The sequence below is a fragment of the Juglans regia genome, chromosome 2, assembly GCF_001411555.2.
Source record: "Juglans regia cultivar Chandler chromosome 2, Walnut 2.0, whole genome shotgun sequence".
NCBI lineage: Eukaryota > Viridiplantae > Streptophyta > Magnoliopsida > Fagales > Juglandaceae > Juglans > Juglans regia.
In genome coordinates, this window is record NC_049902.1 from 9,216,588 (window position 1) to 9,232,832 (window position 16,245).

General features: G+C 32.6%; 2 protein-coding genes and 1 non-coding gene across 6 annotated transcripts; 1 reads left to right on the plus strand and 2 right to left on the minus strand.

Moving 5' to 3' along the window:
- Nucleotides 1-2,015: 2,015 nt before the first annotated feature.
- TRNAD-GUC lies at nt 2,016-2,087 on the minus strand. The gene has a single exon. It is a non-coding gene; the product is annotated as a tRNA-Asp (tRNA).
- Nucleotides 2,088-2,726: 639 nt separating this feature from the next.
- Nucleotides 2,727-10,417, minus strand: LOC108994158 (squamosa promoter-binding-like protein 6). Of its 4 annotated transcripts, none has more exons than XM_018969273.2 (5): nt 10,237-10,417; nt 9,044-9,999; nt 8,392-8,528; nt 4,747-5,617; nt 2,727-3,058 (listed from the first exon to the last, which is right to left on the minus strand). In XM_018969273.2, the coding sequence occupies exons 2-4, from the start codon at nt 9,709-9,711 to the stop codon at nt 4,764-4,766; spliced, it is 1,659 nt and encodes a 552-aa protein (XP_018824818.2). In that variant the 5' UTR covers nt 9,712-9,999; nt 10,237-10,417; the 3' UTR covers nt 2,727-3,058; nt 4,747-4,763. The 4 variants fall into 4 exon arrangements, with proteins under 4 accessions (XP_018824818.2, XP_018824816.2, XP_018824817.2 ...); XM_018969271.2 differs by having other exon boundaries at nt 4,747-5,626; XM_018969272.2 differs by having other exon boundaries at nt 4,747-5,626; nt 10,232-10,417.
- A 3,425-nt stretch (nt 10,418-13,842) lies between these two features.
- Nucleotides 13,843-14,397, plus strand: LOC108994177. The gene has a single exon (XM_018969296.2). The coding sequence runs from the start codon at nt 13,843-13,845 to the stop codon at nt 14,395-14,397; it is 555 nt and encodes a 184-aa protein (XP_018824841.2).
- The last annotated feature ends 1,848 nt before the right edge of the window (nt 14,398-16,245 follow it).

Genomic DNA, 16,245 nt, shown 5'->3' on the forward strand with positions numbered 1-16,245 from the left:
TGTATGACATTTTAAATAAACAAATATTGAATAGAATTTGACAGTAATTTCATCGACAATGACAGACTTTTCCAAGTGTTTTCTTTTTTAAAAAAATCTCTCCAAGTGTTTTCTTGTCATGCATTGATGATAAGCACAAGTCATGTCTAGTGTTTTCAAGTGCACGTCACCATGTGCTCCCCAACCTCCATGTTAGGCTGTTTCTAGCTTTCTCTTCCTTGTTTTCTTCTTTGTTTTTGTCAGATCAAAACTGTAGTAGGTTAGAGAGACATTATTTACAAGCCTCGTCCGGCAGATACAGTTGGATGCCAGATGTCTCTCTCTTTCTTTTGGGTTGTTTACAGGAATAAAATGTACACTTGGGATGCAACGTGAACTGGATGCAACTGTGTTTTCTTTTTTCTTTCGATCGAGGAATATATAACTATTAAACTTGACAAGTGAAGAAGAAGAATACTATATTTTGTAAGGGTTATACATCAACAGTATTATTGAATTGCAACATTTGAAAGTAAAGCACAATGCCAAAAAGAGAGGACAAAAGAGTAATTATCAATAGAAAAAAACACTATTTGAAAGATGCCCATGATGGAGAGCCCAAAGTTGCATAAATATATGAATAAATATATGCAGACAAAACAGTTTTTGTGGGTTTTGCTTCTTTCAAGCCTTGTCATCTGCATGCATAAGTATCTCAAAACTACCTCCCTCACCCTCACCCAAAAGAAAACAAAAAAAATGAATTGAGATTTTGATAGTAAGTTGAGATGAAACGAGTTAAAATTAAAATTAAAAGTTAAATAAAATATTGTTAGAATATTATTTTTTAATATTATTATTATTTTAAAATTTTAAAAAAATTAAATTGTTTATTGTATTTTATGTGTAAATTTGATAAAATTATAATGATTAGATGAAATGAGTTGAAACCATCTTTATATCCAAACTTAGGATCACATGCATGGTTGACAGCTTTTTCAATTTTCATCATTGAATCAAATTTGAGAAAGAAAAAGAAAGGGGTTTAAAAGCCACTTGAGTTCAGTAGAAGTTGGCTTCATAGCCTCCAGAATCCAAGCACATATTTAACAGTACTCCTGCTTAGTTAAAAGTTGTTAGAACAAACAATATTGTTAGACATTTGGCTTTTAATTTGCTATAAACATATATTCAATAGCTTTACTCACATAATTAAATATAGATTGTTTCGACTCATCTCATTTTCTTCCCAAACATCACTCAAACACAAACACTTTTCAGTTTCAAATCTTTAACTTTTTCATGTAATCATTATCCAATTATTACAACTTCTTCAAACTTTCAAATAAAACATAAAAAATAATTCAACTTTTCAAATCCACAAAACAAAAATAATATTTTAATAATATTTTAACTTTATAATATTTTTATTTAACTTTTTCTATATCCTTTCACAAAATCTAATAAAATATCTTAACTCAAACTATTTCATTACTGTTCACAAATTTATCTGTCTCTTACCCAAAATCTCTCTCTGTCATGGATAAGAGGAATGAGCGAGCGACAACAATTAAGACAAACCTTTGATGCAGATAACTTGCTCGTTATAGCCATGTTGGTGTCGGAGGGTCACACACACAAACACACAAGTGAAAGTATAAAGCTAATCCATTTGAGTACTCAGATCATTGAGGCCGGGTGTGGAAATATTAAATAGGTATGTTTTGGCTTTTGCAGATATCATTTGGAGTCCATGACAGGAACTGAATGGAAAGGTCAAAGATTTCGAATAAATCGATGTCCGATACCAGAAACAAGGTTACCAACAGGACGAGGATGTCAAGTACTATCGATTTAAATTTAAAACCCATTAATGCAATGGCAAAGAGCTAAATTAAATGTTATGGATACTTTGAACACCTCTTGAAGGAAACCACTGAGAAGTGTCCTAAACCATCAGATAAAAGGAAAAAAAAATAAAAGGTTAACAAAAGAAACAGATAAAAGGAAAAAAAATAAAAGGTTAACAAAAGAAACGCCGTTGCCGGGGATCGAACCCGGGTCACCCGCGTGACAGGCGGGAATACTTACCACTATACTACAACGACATTTTTTGAACAGTGCATGGAAACGTTAATATATTAATATAAAATTTTGTTTTCTTTTTGGTTTCCTTCTTATTTATCTACTTGTTTTTAAGAAGAAAAATTATTCTCATCAGTCACTATTCACTATCCCACATCCAACACCCTAAAAAAAAAAAAAAAATAAGAAAAAACTATGATGTGGGAAATGTGAAGGTAAATAATAACTGAAATATAACATTCATCTTTTAAGAATATTGTTTGAAAGAAGTTTACAAAACCGAACATCTGGCTTATAATAAATGGTTGAATATTTTTCAACTGAACTAAGCTCAGGTCTTGAATCTACAAATAAGAAAGTGGGATTTTTTTTCTTAAATTTCCTACTATTTTAAACTTGTTATCATCTTTGAAGAGTTATAAGAGGTTTTCATAATCTAGTTAAGGTTCTTTAAAGAAAAATAAAAATAATAGTTTTTATTCAAATTAGTGTTATTGCCTTTGAAACCTTCAAACCAAACAAATACCATTCATTTGTGAATTCGAGAGCATCATCTTCTAACATCTTCGTTATCTTTTATTAATGTGGTTGACTAATGTGCTTTCAAGCACGATATCGATGAAGGATGCAAACTACCTTCAATGGCTGAGAGATTATGTGAATGCAGAAAGAAATTGTCTCATAGTCATGACTTATAAATTAGCAACATTAATAATGATGTTTACAAACAGAACAACGACTCTGCGACGAGCTATCGTCGCCTCAACGCTTATCTTTTCACTAGTCTGTTGCCAATAGAATGTATTGTCCAGAGGCAAACGAGTTTAGTCTTTAAACCTTCACTTCCCTTGTTGTAGACTGGTGAAATTTCTGACTAGTGCAGTTCCCATTGCGTTACAGTGAGATCTGTTTTTTCAATTGAATACTAAAACCCTTCGCTTGGTATTATACATAATCATCATTCTGATGGGGTTATATCACAAGTTGGTATTATCTGAAAGAAAAGCACAACAAAACTATGGGATACTTTGTGATTCTCATAAATCTAAAAGCAACACGATATAGTTTAACAAATACAGTTTGGAAGTGACATAGTGGCTTCCTTCCTATGTGGTATAATTTCATCGGCAGCATGGATACACCTTGTGAAATCACCGCTAATCCTAAAAGCTTAAACTGATAGGAAGAGATAGATTTTATTATTTATTTTATATCTTAACCCTCTCCCTCACGCGTGGGCTAGATTAGTCTCCCTCAATGGGTGGTCCAACACGTTGAATATTTAATTAAATAGAATAAAGTGTAGAGTCAGAGTTCAAACTAAGGATCTCTACTCTGATACTATGTAAAATCACTAGGAGTGTAACCGGCCCGGTTCGATCCGGTTTTGGACATTTTATAACCGAACTGGTATACACTAGTTTTGAGATTTGAAAAACCGATACCGCACCGGTTACACTTCTAAACCGGTACTTCCGGTTTTACTGGTTCCGGTCCGATTTTTTCGATTTTAGTATAGTATTAGTGGATTATATAATTAGTATAACTATACTATAGTGATATAGTATAAGTATTAGTACTATAGTAATTTATATAGTTATTTATATATAGTGGATTACTAATAGTATTAGTATTAGTATATATATATATATATATATATAATATTATCATATAGTGATATAGTACTGTTAGTGATAATATGCTGGTGATAATATGTTAGTGTCTAACTTAATTATATATTTGATTATATATGTTAGTGATAATATGCTTGGTTATATATATATTAGCGATAATATGATTGTTACATACACTTTTTATATAAGTGTATATGATCAAATGTATAAAAATATATTTATTAAAAAGAATATATATTATAATTTATTATGCTATAAAATGTATTTATCCTTAATATATATATATAGTTTATATTAATAACAAATAATCAAATGTTCATGTTTAAGATTAAAATTTTATGTTAAATTAATTTTATGTTATTAGATTACTATTACACATGAATAGTATGATTTTAAAATTTAATGTTATATTAATTAGCAATTTAACATATAATATAAAATTACTCTACATATAATTATATATAATATTAAAAATCATATAAAAAATTAATATATATATATGAACCGGTCTGGTCCAATTTTAGAAAAAAGAAAACCGGAACTGGACTGCTTTCAACAGGTTTTGAGAAAAATGAAACCGATACCAAACCAACTAGTTCGGTCCGGTTCGATCTGGTTCACCGGTTTTTTTTTTCACCCCTAAAAATTACCACTTGTCCCAAAAGTTTAAACTGATGAGAAGAGATAGATTTTATTATTTATTTTATATCTTAACATACCTGAAAGTAAAGCCATCTTCTTGAACCAATATAATCATTCTTTTTACAGTTTGGATTATTTGCTTATTTTTATGTTTATCACGGTTAAGCTTAAATCAGTGTTACGACTTTCATTCTCACAAAAAAAAAAAAAAAGTGTTACGACTTTCATTAGTTAGATGTATTAAGGTTTAATGTGGTAGGTCAAGAAGCCCCTTCTATCAATGTAAGGATATACAATTTTGAGTGAACAATGAAAATCTTTTAAAGTATATTTCTAAGGAAACCCTTAAGTTGCTAGGTCATATAGAAGCACCGAAATTAAATTTCCAAGGAAGATATTTATATACCTTGTTTGCTGAGGAGTTTATGTGATTCGGAGGCAGAAGAAAGCATCATTTTCCTGCTGTTTCATTTGCATGGACTGCCTCTGATGCTCTACTCGCTGGAGCTGTGATGACAGCTGAAGCAAGTCAATGGTAGGGCTATTTTCACAGGAATGGCGATCGTTGGAATTCAAAATAACAGACCCTTGAAAATTCCCATCTGCTATTCCAAAGTTGACAGCACCACTACCATCAGATGGCGTTATTGGACAAAGGCAATTCTCTTCTGCAGAATTAATTTCAGACGAAGGGAACTTATTCAACACTCCACCTGAGGAAGGCTGTGAACTTATTCCTATGAATCTCTGAGAAACTTGACCCATGCTGTCATGGGGATTGCAACTTGGCATGATCAGTGGACAAGCCATGGGAATCCCATTCAAATGGCTTGAAGAGTTCTGTGAATGAGATGACAGAAGAGAGAGAGCACAACCGGAGTCTAAAATTCTCGATAATCCTTGAGCGGTTGATGCTGCATCAGAAAAATTGAATTCTTCACTTCCGAATGATGTGTTCTGGAGAAGAGAATGTGAACTAGAAGTTGGGCCTCCTATATCATGTGTATATTGACTTATATTTGCTGAAAAAATATTTCCGGTTGCAGTATTTTCATGAAAAGTGGGGGACTGCTTTTCAATAGCCCAAGGGAGGGGGAATTTTGAATGCAGATGCTCATTTGTTGACAGAGGCCCATAGTCAGTCCTATCTTTAGCTTTTAGATGCCTGCACTGGTCACTGGTCCCATATTTCTCAGGATGCAAGAGGTCACTAGGGAGAATCTCTGGGCAAATAAAGGAAGTCGTTGATATAGAACTTCCCTGAAATCTGTTGCCACCTACAAGGCCTTCAGAGAGTTAAACACTATAAACATAATTCTAAGAATACAAGAGTCAAACTGTAACTTTGGGTGCTGAGGTATTCTGAGATATTCTGTGAATAGTAGTGAAAAAGTAATGATAGAATATTGAATAGTAGTGAATAGTAGTAAAAAGTAAGTGAAAAGTAATAATAAAATAATGAATAGTAGTAAGGTATTCTCAGAATACCTGGACACCCAAAGTTACTACGCCTCAAGAATCAGTCTTCACAAGAAATAAATTTACAGTAAGAAACAAGACATTCTCATGAGCAATTGAAAGGAACCAAAATCAACAGCCAGAAAAATTTAAGAACAGAAGGCGTTCTCTAGATTCTAGAGCTTACAGGGGTCTGGAAATTGTTTGGAACAGTACAGATGCTCCAATTATTGGAGCTTTCTTTTTACATAGGCAATACCCCAATTATTGTATTAAAGTGCCTGATGACCATTTAATGCAGTTACTTGGAGTCTTAACATATAATAAGCATAATGAATAGCTGAGCTTTAAGAGAATCGACAAGATATAAAATAAAAAGTAAGTTTAAATGGAATTTGAAAAGATCTAAAATAAAAGGCATGTAAATAGTGAAGAGGCCTATATCCACGTCCTATAAAATTCAAAGGATAAATCTTTATGATTTTATATGTTGTGTATTATAAGACCAGTTATATAAGAAATGACCTGTAAGACAGTAGGTGTGCCATGTGAAGCAATGGTGAAGTAAAGAGAGTTTAGTCCTCTTAACATCTTCCGAATTTGGACGTCAGACTGTGGTGGTGTAATTCTACATATGTTTGTGTCAAAAGGATATGCATTTATTTTAAAATCTGATTGGTTCGAGTCAATCCAAGCACGCATGTCAGGTTGGATTGTTTGTAAAGGTCGGATTGTGTGAAATAGGTTGAGACGACATGGTCAACTGGAATGGTGGGGCTGAGTAGGAAATGGGTCAAATTGGATACAAGCCTAGCACGAGGTTTGTCAAACTGTTGGGGGCGAGCATGGCTAGTCGTGCATGGGAGTACACACCTGCTTATGGCATGTGTAGTGAGTTTTTCTGATTAGTTGCACATGCCTAGCACACCTAGCACAGGAACATTTGGTCCGTGTGGTGCACAGGGCACATTAGACAGATAATGGCTAAGTACAGATGATGCATAAGGGCACATATCTTTAGATTCCAATGCAGATGATATTAGGTAAATTTGATACATCATTAATTGAGTTAGCAACACCCAGATGCCATTTGAGGATGTTCAAGTCATTTGAAGAGACAATCAATGAAATTGTAGATAAATATATTACGATTTGATGACATGGTAGTCTATATGCACAATATCTTAAAATGATAATTTATTGTTAGGATTCCCTTGTAATTGCTTGTCTCACCTAGTTCCACCTGGTATACACCTAAGATGTGAATAACACTTACCATGCAAGGTCTTCACAATTTACACAAATCAGGGTATGACGACCCTTATCTTAACAGTTCATGTCCTTGTCAACATGATGCAGCTAGGTGACTTCAAAGCATTTGTCACGCTAGAGAATGCACTAACCACATATGTGCAATTCCCCAAAAAGACCAATCAATATTAGGGCTCCCTATAGTTGTTTATTTAACCCAATTCTACCTAATATAGACCCAATAAAGGATCTAACATCTACTTTTTCACACCATCCACAAAATCTAAGGCATCACTACCACCATAGTTGAACTTGGCATTTCCATCCGCATGGCAAGTGTGAAGGCAGTAGAGTCAACAGTTTTTAAGTGTGAGTGATCTATGAACGACATGGAGAGAGAAGGGAGAGACATCTCAATGCTGCAGGGAGTCTGGCGGTTAGATCTAGCAGCTAGGGAGTGGTGTGATGCACTGATCTCAAACCCTTGCAGATTGGAAGTTTTTTAACACAGCCTGTTTGTGATTTGTGTGGAACTATCTTGAAAGTTTTGTGCCAATTAAATTTTAGTCCTATTTGTGATGTTTGGAAGACAAAAGGTTGTCATTGATGGCAATTTCTGATCTTTCACACCAAACTTTAGAAGTCGTTCCTGCTTGGAATTTGGTGGGTTTCAGGTAGAATCAGACTGAAAATTTTCAACTCCGAAATCTATTGGGCCGGATGTTGGAAGGGCTGTATTCCAACCCAACAGGGTCAGAATTACACCGCTAAGTGAAACAACAACCTGTCAATCAATTTTGAGGTTAAGAGAAGGAGCTGCCAAGAAGCTTCGATTCCATTCAAGTTTTTGGCAGGTTTAGGAGCTTACTCTTCCACATTAAGTTTTCCCTTTGTGAGTACAACATAATTCAAATAACTGATATTAATAATCTACAGACACTAACAAATTTTGTCAAGTTATATTACTAATCTAAAGAGACTAGTAAAATCAGAAACAAACAACAATGTTTGAACAAACAATCGTGCATATAGATTCAACCTATGTACAAAAACATATCAGGAATTACAGAACAAAAGATCATGAAATCCTGCACTCCACTACAGTAATTATATACAATGGAAGCAGTCAAAGACCTTAAATTAGAAACCAAAGAGTACTCTCAAGTTTTCTAATTAAGCACAGGAAATTCAGTCATATGGTGGACAACAAAAAACATCCCTGAAGAAGACTAAAGGAGTGGTAAATCCATGTTAATAACTTATGGTTTGGGACCAATTAAGCACCAAAGTATAGAGAATTTATTTGTGGGGTGGGGGAGGAGGTGGAGGAAGAGTTTAATACCATCATATGATTGAAGCAATCTCCCATCCCGGCGGAATTGACTACCCACTTGAGGCTTTCTGCGTCTCTCATTATGGCCTGCAAGGCGTTTACGGCAGCTACGCTTACAATCATCAAATTCAGCCAACAAATGAAACCTGGATGGTGTGCATATCATAGCAGCAAAAGAATTACTACACGAGAAATGAGTCAAGGTAATGGCTTACAGAATTAAAATGTTCAAAAATGTTGGTTTAACTTCTCCAAAATCATGTCCTGCGTTAAAAATTACAAGTGATCAACATGAGAAAAAGAGACAGATCTATTCCATAAAATCTCAAGTTTAGGACACAGTAACTTAAAACAATGGCTATTGGGACCAGAGAGCATACGATAGACAAATTAATATCTTCTCATGCAAAATAAAGAAGAAATACTAGATGATAATAGATGACACGAAATACAAGATGGTGAAAGGCAATGCGAGGGAATCCAATTTTAAGGAATCCTGTACTCAGAAGCAAGGAACAACATACAGTTGAACAAACTTTAAGTTCTTCAATGGCTCCTTCTGACTGCCGAAAGGACATGAAAATTAAAGAAAAAAAAAATTTCTTTGGGCGTACCTACATGTTGGGGATTTGAAGTGAAGGCTTAATAAAACATAACTGACCTGCTGCACTGTTGGCAAAACCTCTGTTCCATGCCATTCACTATGACTTTGGAAGTCTTGGAGTGGACCTCACAAACTTTATGCTTCTTGTTGTAGTCTTTAAAAGAGCTGAGATCCTTGTTACAACCATAAACTTGGCAGAAAGCAGTCCGCGAATGTAACCCTGATGATGTCCGTGTTCTTTTCGCTGGAGGTACAGATGACTCTGAAGAAGATAAGATCGGAATTCCTTTTGAAAATTTAGAATTACAGGCATCTCTGTGATCAGGAAGCCGTCCAAGCTTCAAATCAAAGAAGGACGAATCCCGACTGTTTGAATCCACCACAGAGCTTGAGAGCTTAGAAGTGGAGTCATCTTCTGCAATTGCATTTGACATGGCCGTGATTGGATTAACAACTCTTCCACCCCCAACGTGACGGCTCAGAACTTCGCCAAACGAATCGTAGGCTAACTGTTTATCAATTATCTCTCGAAAACCCAATTCCTCAAAACCTTGATTCTCAACAGCTTCTTGTTGACCAGAGACTAACTGGTTGCCATAACTACATGGCGTTCTGAATTCCAAACCCAACCAAGTTTTCTTGTTTCTCGAGGGCGAATTACTAGGCAAAACTATTCCATCGGGCTCAAGCCCCTTCCCTTCACCAACATAATTCCATGGCTCCATATCAAGCAACTGGGTCACAGTTTAAGAGATCACACAAACCCACTACAGTTCATGCACAACAAGTTACAACAACCAAAAAAAGTAAATAATTTTCTTAGTACATTTCAGCCCAGAAACCAAGTTGAATTTTAACCTCCAAATCCACTAATGCGTAAGTACTAGATACTGGTAACCATTGGATAATCGGAAAAGAACTGTTCAAAACCGACAGAGCCAACCCATATATACAAAGAGAAAGACCTCACAAATTCTCCTCCTTGAAGCTTCATATCATGGGAATCTCAATTCCTGATAAGCCAATTGGATTGAAAAAAAGAACCCTTTATAAAAAATTCCAAACCCACGTAACTGAACAGTACAAAAATGTCTGAAACCACGTGAATCCAATCAAGAAACAGGTAAAAATTCTCAAATGAAGGACTTAATCAGAGAAACAAAGAACAAATACAAAAAGCAAGAACACCCGTCAGATAATAAATGATATGACCGGGGGGGGGAGGGGAGAGAGAGAGGGGTTTACTTTACCAATGTACTGTAGATATAGCGGTATTGTAATGTGGGGCTGAAGCAGACAGGACTCAAAGTGAAAGAGAGATATATCACTCACATCAGTGCGTCCCAAAGTCCATGGAAGATGATGTGGTTACTATTTTTAGAGGGAGATGGTGATTGAGTGAGCGAGACGGTGAACTAACATGAACAGTAGTTTAACTTCTTGAGCAAGTATGAAAGTCTCCGCAGTCCCTACCCACATCATAGAATCATAGCATTGCTACTCTACTGTAATCTAGTTTTGTCGTCTTCCTTCTCTGAATATATTTTTAAGAAAATTGCTAAATGTAGTTTAAAAAAATTTCTAAAAAACTACTTCCCAAAATTTTTATTGATATGCTAAAATATTGAAATTAAAATTTTAAAAAATTAATAAAATAAGTCTGATAAATAAAATTATAAGTAAAAGTTAAGTATATGTATCACTATTTTATTTTAAATAATTTATTAAATTTATTAGTTAAATAAATAATCAAAGAAAAAGAGTTTAAAATATGAATTTATGAAAAGCACTATTTTTTAGATACATGGATACTTAGAAGAGTAATTCTATATACAACCGTGAAGTGCGTAACCGCTGCGTAATGGTTTTGAAAAAGAGTAGGGTCTACTATTAAAAAATTAATTTTTTTCATATGAGTCTCATGTTTTATTCATTTTTTTCAAAACGATTACGCGACGGTTATACAATTCACGGTTGTAAGTATATTTTCTCTACTTAGAATATCTCGGTATATCTATAAATTATAGTGAAATGATTTGAATTAAGATATTTTATTAAATTTTGAGAATTGGGAGGGAAAAAGTTGAATAAAAATATTATAAAATTAAAAAATTATTTGAATACAATTTTTAATATTATCTTTATTTTGAAATTTGAAAAAAGTAGTATTATTTTCTATATTTTGTTTGAGAATTTAAAAAAATTATAATGATCAAAAGAAAAAGTTGAAAATTGAAATTAAAAAATATTTTATGTTTGAGAAGGAAATATCTAAAAATATTTAAGAATATTTGAGAATAATTATTTTGCCAAACGGACTTAGTGTGAAATATGAAAGGATTTTTTATTTTTTAATTATATGTTAAAGAAGAAAACAATTGAATTAGACCTTATGCCTATCAATTATAACGATTTTGTTGAGTTCTTAAATAATTTCACAGTTTATGTCAAATTATTTATACCTTTCATTTCGAATAATTAATCGAGGAGAAATGGACTAAAAGAAAATTCTTTTAAAACTTGTGCAAAATATGAAGCATGATGAATAAAAGTAACCAACAACCAATAATAGGAATAGCATGCAAGATGAGCAGTCTAAAACAGTAGAGTACTGTTCATGCACAATAAAATAACCAACTCTTTTGTTATGTAAATTAATATAATTTATGTTGGTATTGAGATTTATATTATCTTATCTTATCTTATTATTATAAATTTTTTTTAAATTTTCATACAAAATAATATAAACAATTCAATATTTTTAAATTCTTAAATAAAAATAATATTAAAAAAATATATTCTAATAATATTTTATTCAACTTTTAACTTTAATCTCAACTCATTTCATATCATCTATAAAAACAAACGAAGTCTTAGAAGACAGGCCCACGCTGGAATAATGAGGAAACAAAATTGGCTTAGCTCACCCATCTTTGACAAGTCTTCTTCTTCTTCCTCTCCTCTTCTTTTTCTTCTTCAATCTTGTGTTTGGTGCTTTTTATAACAACTAGGCAGGAGCCTACGCTGCTTTAATACCCAAAGTTAAGTCCCTTGAATTTGTGAATGAATGTAGGCCAATTAGCTTGTGCAACGTGATCTATAAGATAATAGCTAAAGTCCTAGCAAATAAATTAAAGAGAATTCTTCCAGATATAATTTCTTAGCAGCAGAGTGCCTTTATTCCGAGGAGACTGATTACTAACAATATATTGGTGGCTTTTGAGTTGCTACACTCGATGAAAAATAGGCAAAAAAAGAAGATAGGGAATATGGCCTTAAAACTTGACATGTCAAAAGCTTGTGGAGTGGAGTTACTTGGAAGCAGTGATGAGAAAGATGGATTTTGATAAAAATAAAATAAAATTAAAAAAAAAAAAGATTAGTCTTATTATGAACTGTGTATCTACTGTATCTTATTCAGTTATGGTGAATGGTAGGCCAGGTGAGAAATTTTTTCTTTCAAGGGGTTTAAGGTAGAGTGACTCTCTGTCCCCTTACTTATTCCTATTATGTGCAGAAGGTTTGAGCAACCTTCTTAATTTGGCAGAAAGTAAAGGGGAAATCATAGGTGTAAATGTGGCTAGAGGTGGGACAAGGATTAACCATCTAATGTTTACAGATGATTGCATTCTTTTTGGTAGAGCCACCTTGGAGGATTGGACACATGTCAAAGAGGCCTTGGAACTTTATGAAAGTGCCTCCAGTTAATGTCTTAACAAATAGAAGTCTATAATATTTTTCAGTGGTAATTCAAAGGAGCAGATGAAGAAGTAGAAATTGGAAATAGCTGGGGCTAGATTGAGTGGTTCTTGTGAAAAATACTTGGGTCTGCCATCCATGGTTGGAAGATCCAAGTATAACACTTTTAGAAAGATAAAAGAGAGGGTTTGGCAGCGATTGAGTAATTGGAAAAACCAGTTTTTATCTCAGTCTGGGAAGGAAATATTGCTGAAAGCTAGATCCAATTTCTACTTCTTCATCTGCTCCTTTGAAAAGAAAATCCAATGGAAGAGTTGGGAGAAGATAGGAACTCAAAAGAAGCTGGAGAAATGAGATTTAGAGATATAGATAGCTTTAATAAAGATATGCTTGCAAAGCAATGCTTAAGGTTTTTGACTAACGCCAATTCTTTATCTACAGTCTTGTTAAAGGAAAAGTATTTCAAGAATCAGGACTTGTTGAATGCAAAACTGGGTTATTGTTCATCTATGATGTGGAGAAGTTTGTGGGGCTCTTTGAATTTGTTGAGAGAGGGACTAATGTGGAGAATTGGAAATGGTAGAAGTATAAAGTTTTGGGAGAACAAATGAGTGTTGTCCTCTTCTTCCTGTCGAAAAATACAAGCTCCAGTTAACACTCTCAATAGAAGCTCAAGGGTGGAGGATGTCATTGATGCTGATAAGGGTGAGTGGAGGGAAGATATGTTAAAGGCAGTGCTGGGAGAAAACGAAGTAGACATAGTAAAAATCATCACTCTTAGTAGATTGGGACTTAGTGATAAGCAGATATGAGGTTATACAAAATCATGCAATTTCTCAGTGAAGAGTGCATATCATCTGAAGATGAGTTTAAAGAGAAAGGTAAAAGGTGAACCCTCTAGCACAAACAGTGAATGCATCATATGGAAGGAAATCTGGAAGTTAAATGTACCTGCTGTAGTAAAAAACTTTTTGTGAAAAGCAACAAACAATTGTTTACCTACAAAGGAGAATTTGTTAAAGAGGAAAATTGTTGAAACACCCCTATGTCCTATTTGTAAAGTGGAGTTAGTAACTCATTCACTTTGGAGTTGTGCAGCTTCTACAAATGTGTGGGCAAAACTTGTTAGTCCTATCAAAAAATGGCCAAGCAACGAGATGGACTTTTTTCATCTCTGGAAACTGTTAGTGCATAAGTTAAATCAAGAGGAACTAGAGAAAGTGGCTGCTATCATGAGAAATATCTGGTTGAGAAGAAATAAGTTTGTCCTTGAAGATAAGTTTTCTAGTCCAAATAGAACTATAAGAGCAACTTTGAAAATTTTGGAAGAGTTTCAAAGGGCACAGAAGGACCTGATTAGCAATCACAGTGCTATAGGGACTAGCCGAAGTGTAGAAAAGTGGAAGAGGCCAGGAGAGGAAATGGTAAAAGTAAACTGGGACACTTCTTTTGACTCCAGCAACTTGAAGATGGGTGCTGGTATTGTCCTAAGGGATGGAGAGAGTGAGGTTTTAGTAGCCTTATGCATGAGTAAAATGAATGTCAATCATCTGATACTTGCTGAATTTCATGCACTATGGAGAGCTGTGGAATTATGCATAGAACTGAACATGAAAAATATAGTTTTTGAAGGTGATGCTTTGGTAGTGATAAAAGCTGTAAATAGTAAAAAAGAGGTCTGGGTGTGGTATGGTCAACCAATAGAGGATTGAAGAATCTTTAGTAGTAGAACATATTGGAAGCTACAACATACTTACAGGGAAAACAATAAAGTGGTGCACTAGCTAGCAAAAATAGCAATGGAAATTAAGGAGGAGGCAATATGGATTGAGAATGGTCCATCTGAGATCTTTACACTTGTACTACAAGATAAACTTTGTATTTCTTGATACTAGATAAAATGAAATTATACATGTTTACTTCAAAAAAAAAGGCAGGAGTTCCATATTGAAAGTGGTACTGAATTTTTAATATGGTAAATATAAATTTTTAGATACACATCATTTAGAACAATAAGTATGATAAAAATAAAGGTAGTCATAATTTATAAATATTTGCAATAAATTTTACAAATAATTATAATTATACTTAAAAAAAAATGAAAGAAACAGAAAATGTAAAATTATTGAACACATAACAAATAAAAAGTTTAGAACTCATTATATTTAAATCATAATATGACATGCATTACTCCACTCGTTATAATTAGACCATTTAAACATGTAGAAAATAATAATAATAATTTTCTTATAAATGAAAAAATAAAATAATATTGTTTTTAATTGTTTTAGAAAACTATATGGATATAATTGTTATTGGAATCATAAAATGTAAGAATAAACGATTAATTTGAAATTTAAAAAAATATATTTTTTTTACAAATAAAAATAATATTAATTTAAAAATTGTTATTCAGTATGATTCATTATTATGAGAAATAATATGAAGACAATTGTTTTTTTAAGCAATGCCTTATAATAATAAAAGATTGTTTTTAAACATAATATTATTATGTTTTTAATTTAAATATAATATTATTATTCTTTTCAAATTTAGAGTTGCAATATCGATCTTAGAAAATAAAAAGACGTTTTTATCCAAAAAAATTCTAATGGGTAAAAAGTATTATTAATCCTTTTAATAATAGTTTAAAATGAAAATATTATTAGTTCAATGACTATGATTTACTTTTATGAGTTACTATGAAAAATAATATGAAGATAATTGTTATTTTTTGAAACCTAAATAATGTTAGATCTCAAATTGTAATTATATGTAATTAAGCTAGGAACTTATACACTTTTTTAACATCTCCTATCCTATTTTGTAACCTCCCCTTAAACAGGAACCCTCCTCTCATGCTATATATCATGGCACAAATTGATAAATCTTAATACACGCTTGGTTGAAATGATTTTCTCTTTTGGGTTCTAAAATACTAGTTTCTCTGGTTTGGTTACACAAAATAAAATTATTTTATCTTATATAATCATTACAATTTTCGCAAACTCTCACATAAAATATAATAAACAATTCAAATTTTTAAATTTTAAAACAATAATAATATTAAAAAATAATATTTTAACAATATTTTATTCAATTTATCTAAAAGTATCTCATCTCATCTGACTATCTAAACGGGTTTGACCTCAGGTATTCTCAGAATACTTCACTATTATTTATTATTATTTTTCACATACTTTTTATTACTATTTAATATTTTTTCATTATTTTTTTACTATTATTTATAGAATATTTAAAAATACTTCGCTCCCCAAACTCAACCTTAATTTTCCAAAGAGTTGCGTCAAGGCCTTTTAAAATCTCGAAAAATGATAGTTGTAGTCGTGAGTGTGTAAGCGTCGTACAATTATTTAAAAAAAAAAATAAATACGAAATCTACATAAAAAAAAATTAAACTTTTAATAATAAATCTTATTATTTTTTAAAATAATTATATAATACTTGCGCACACTATAAATGCACGATACATTACTCTAAAATCTCAACTCTCATCCGTCTTGCTTCATGACGTCATTGAATGTCTTGCTTTTTGGACT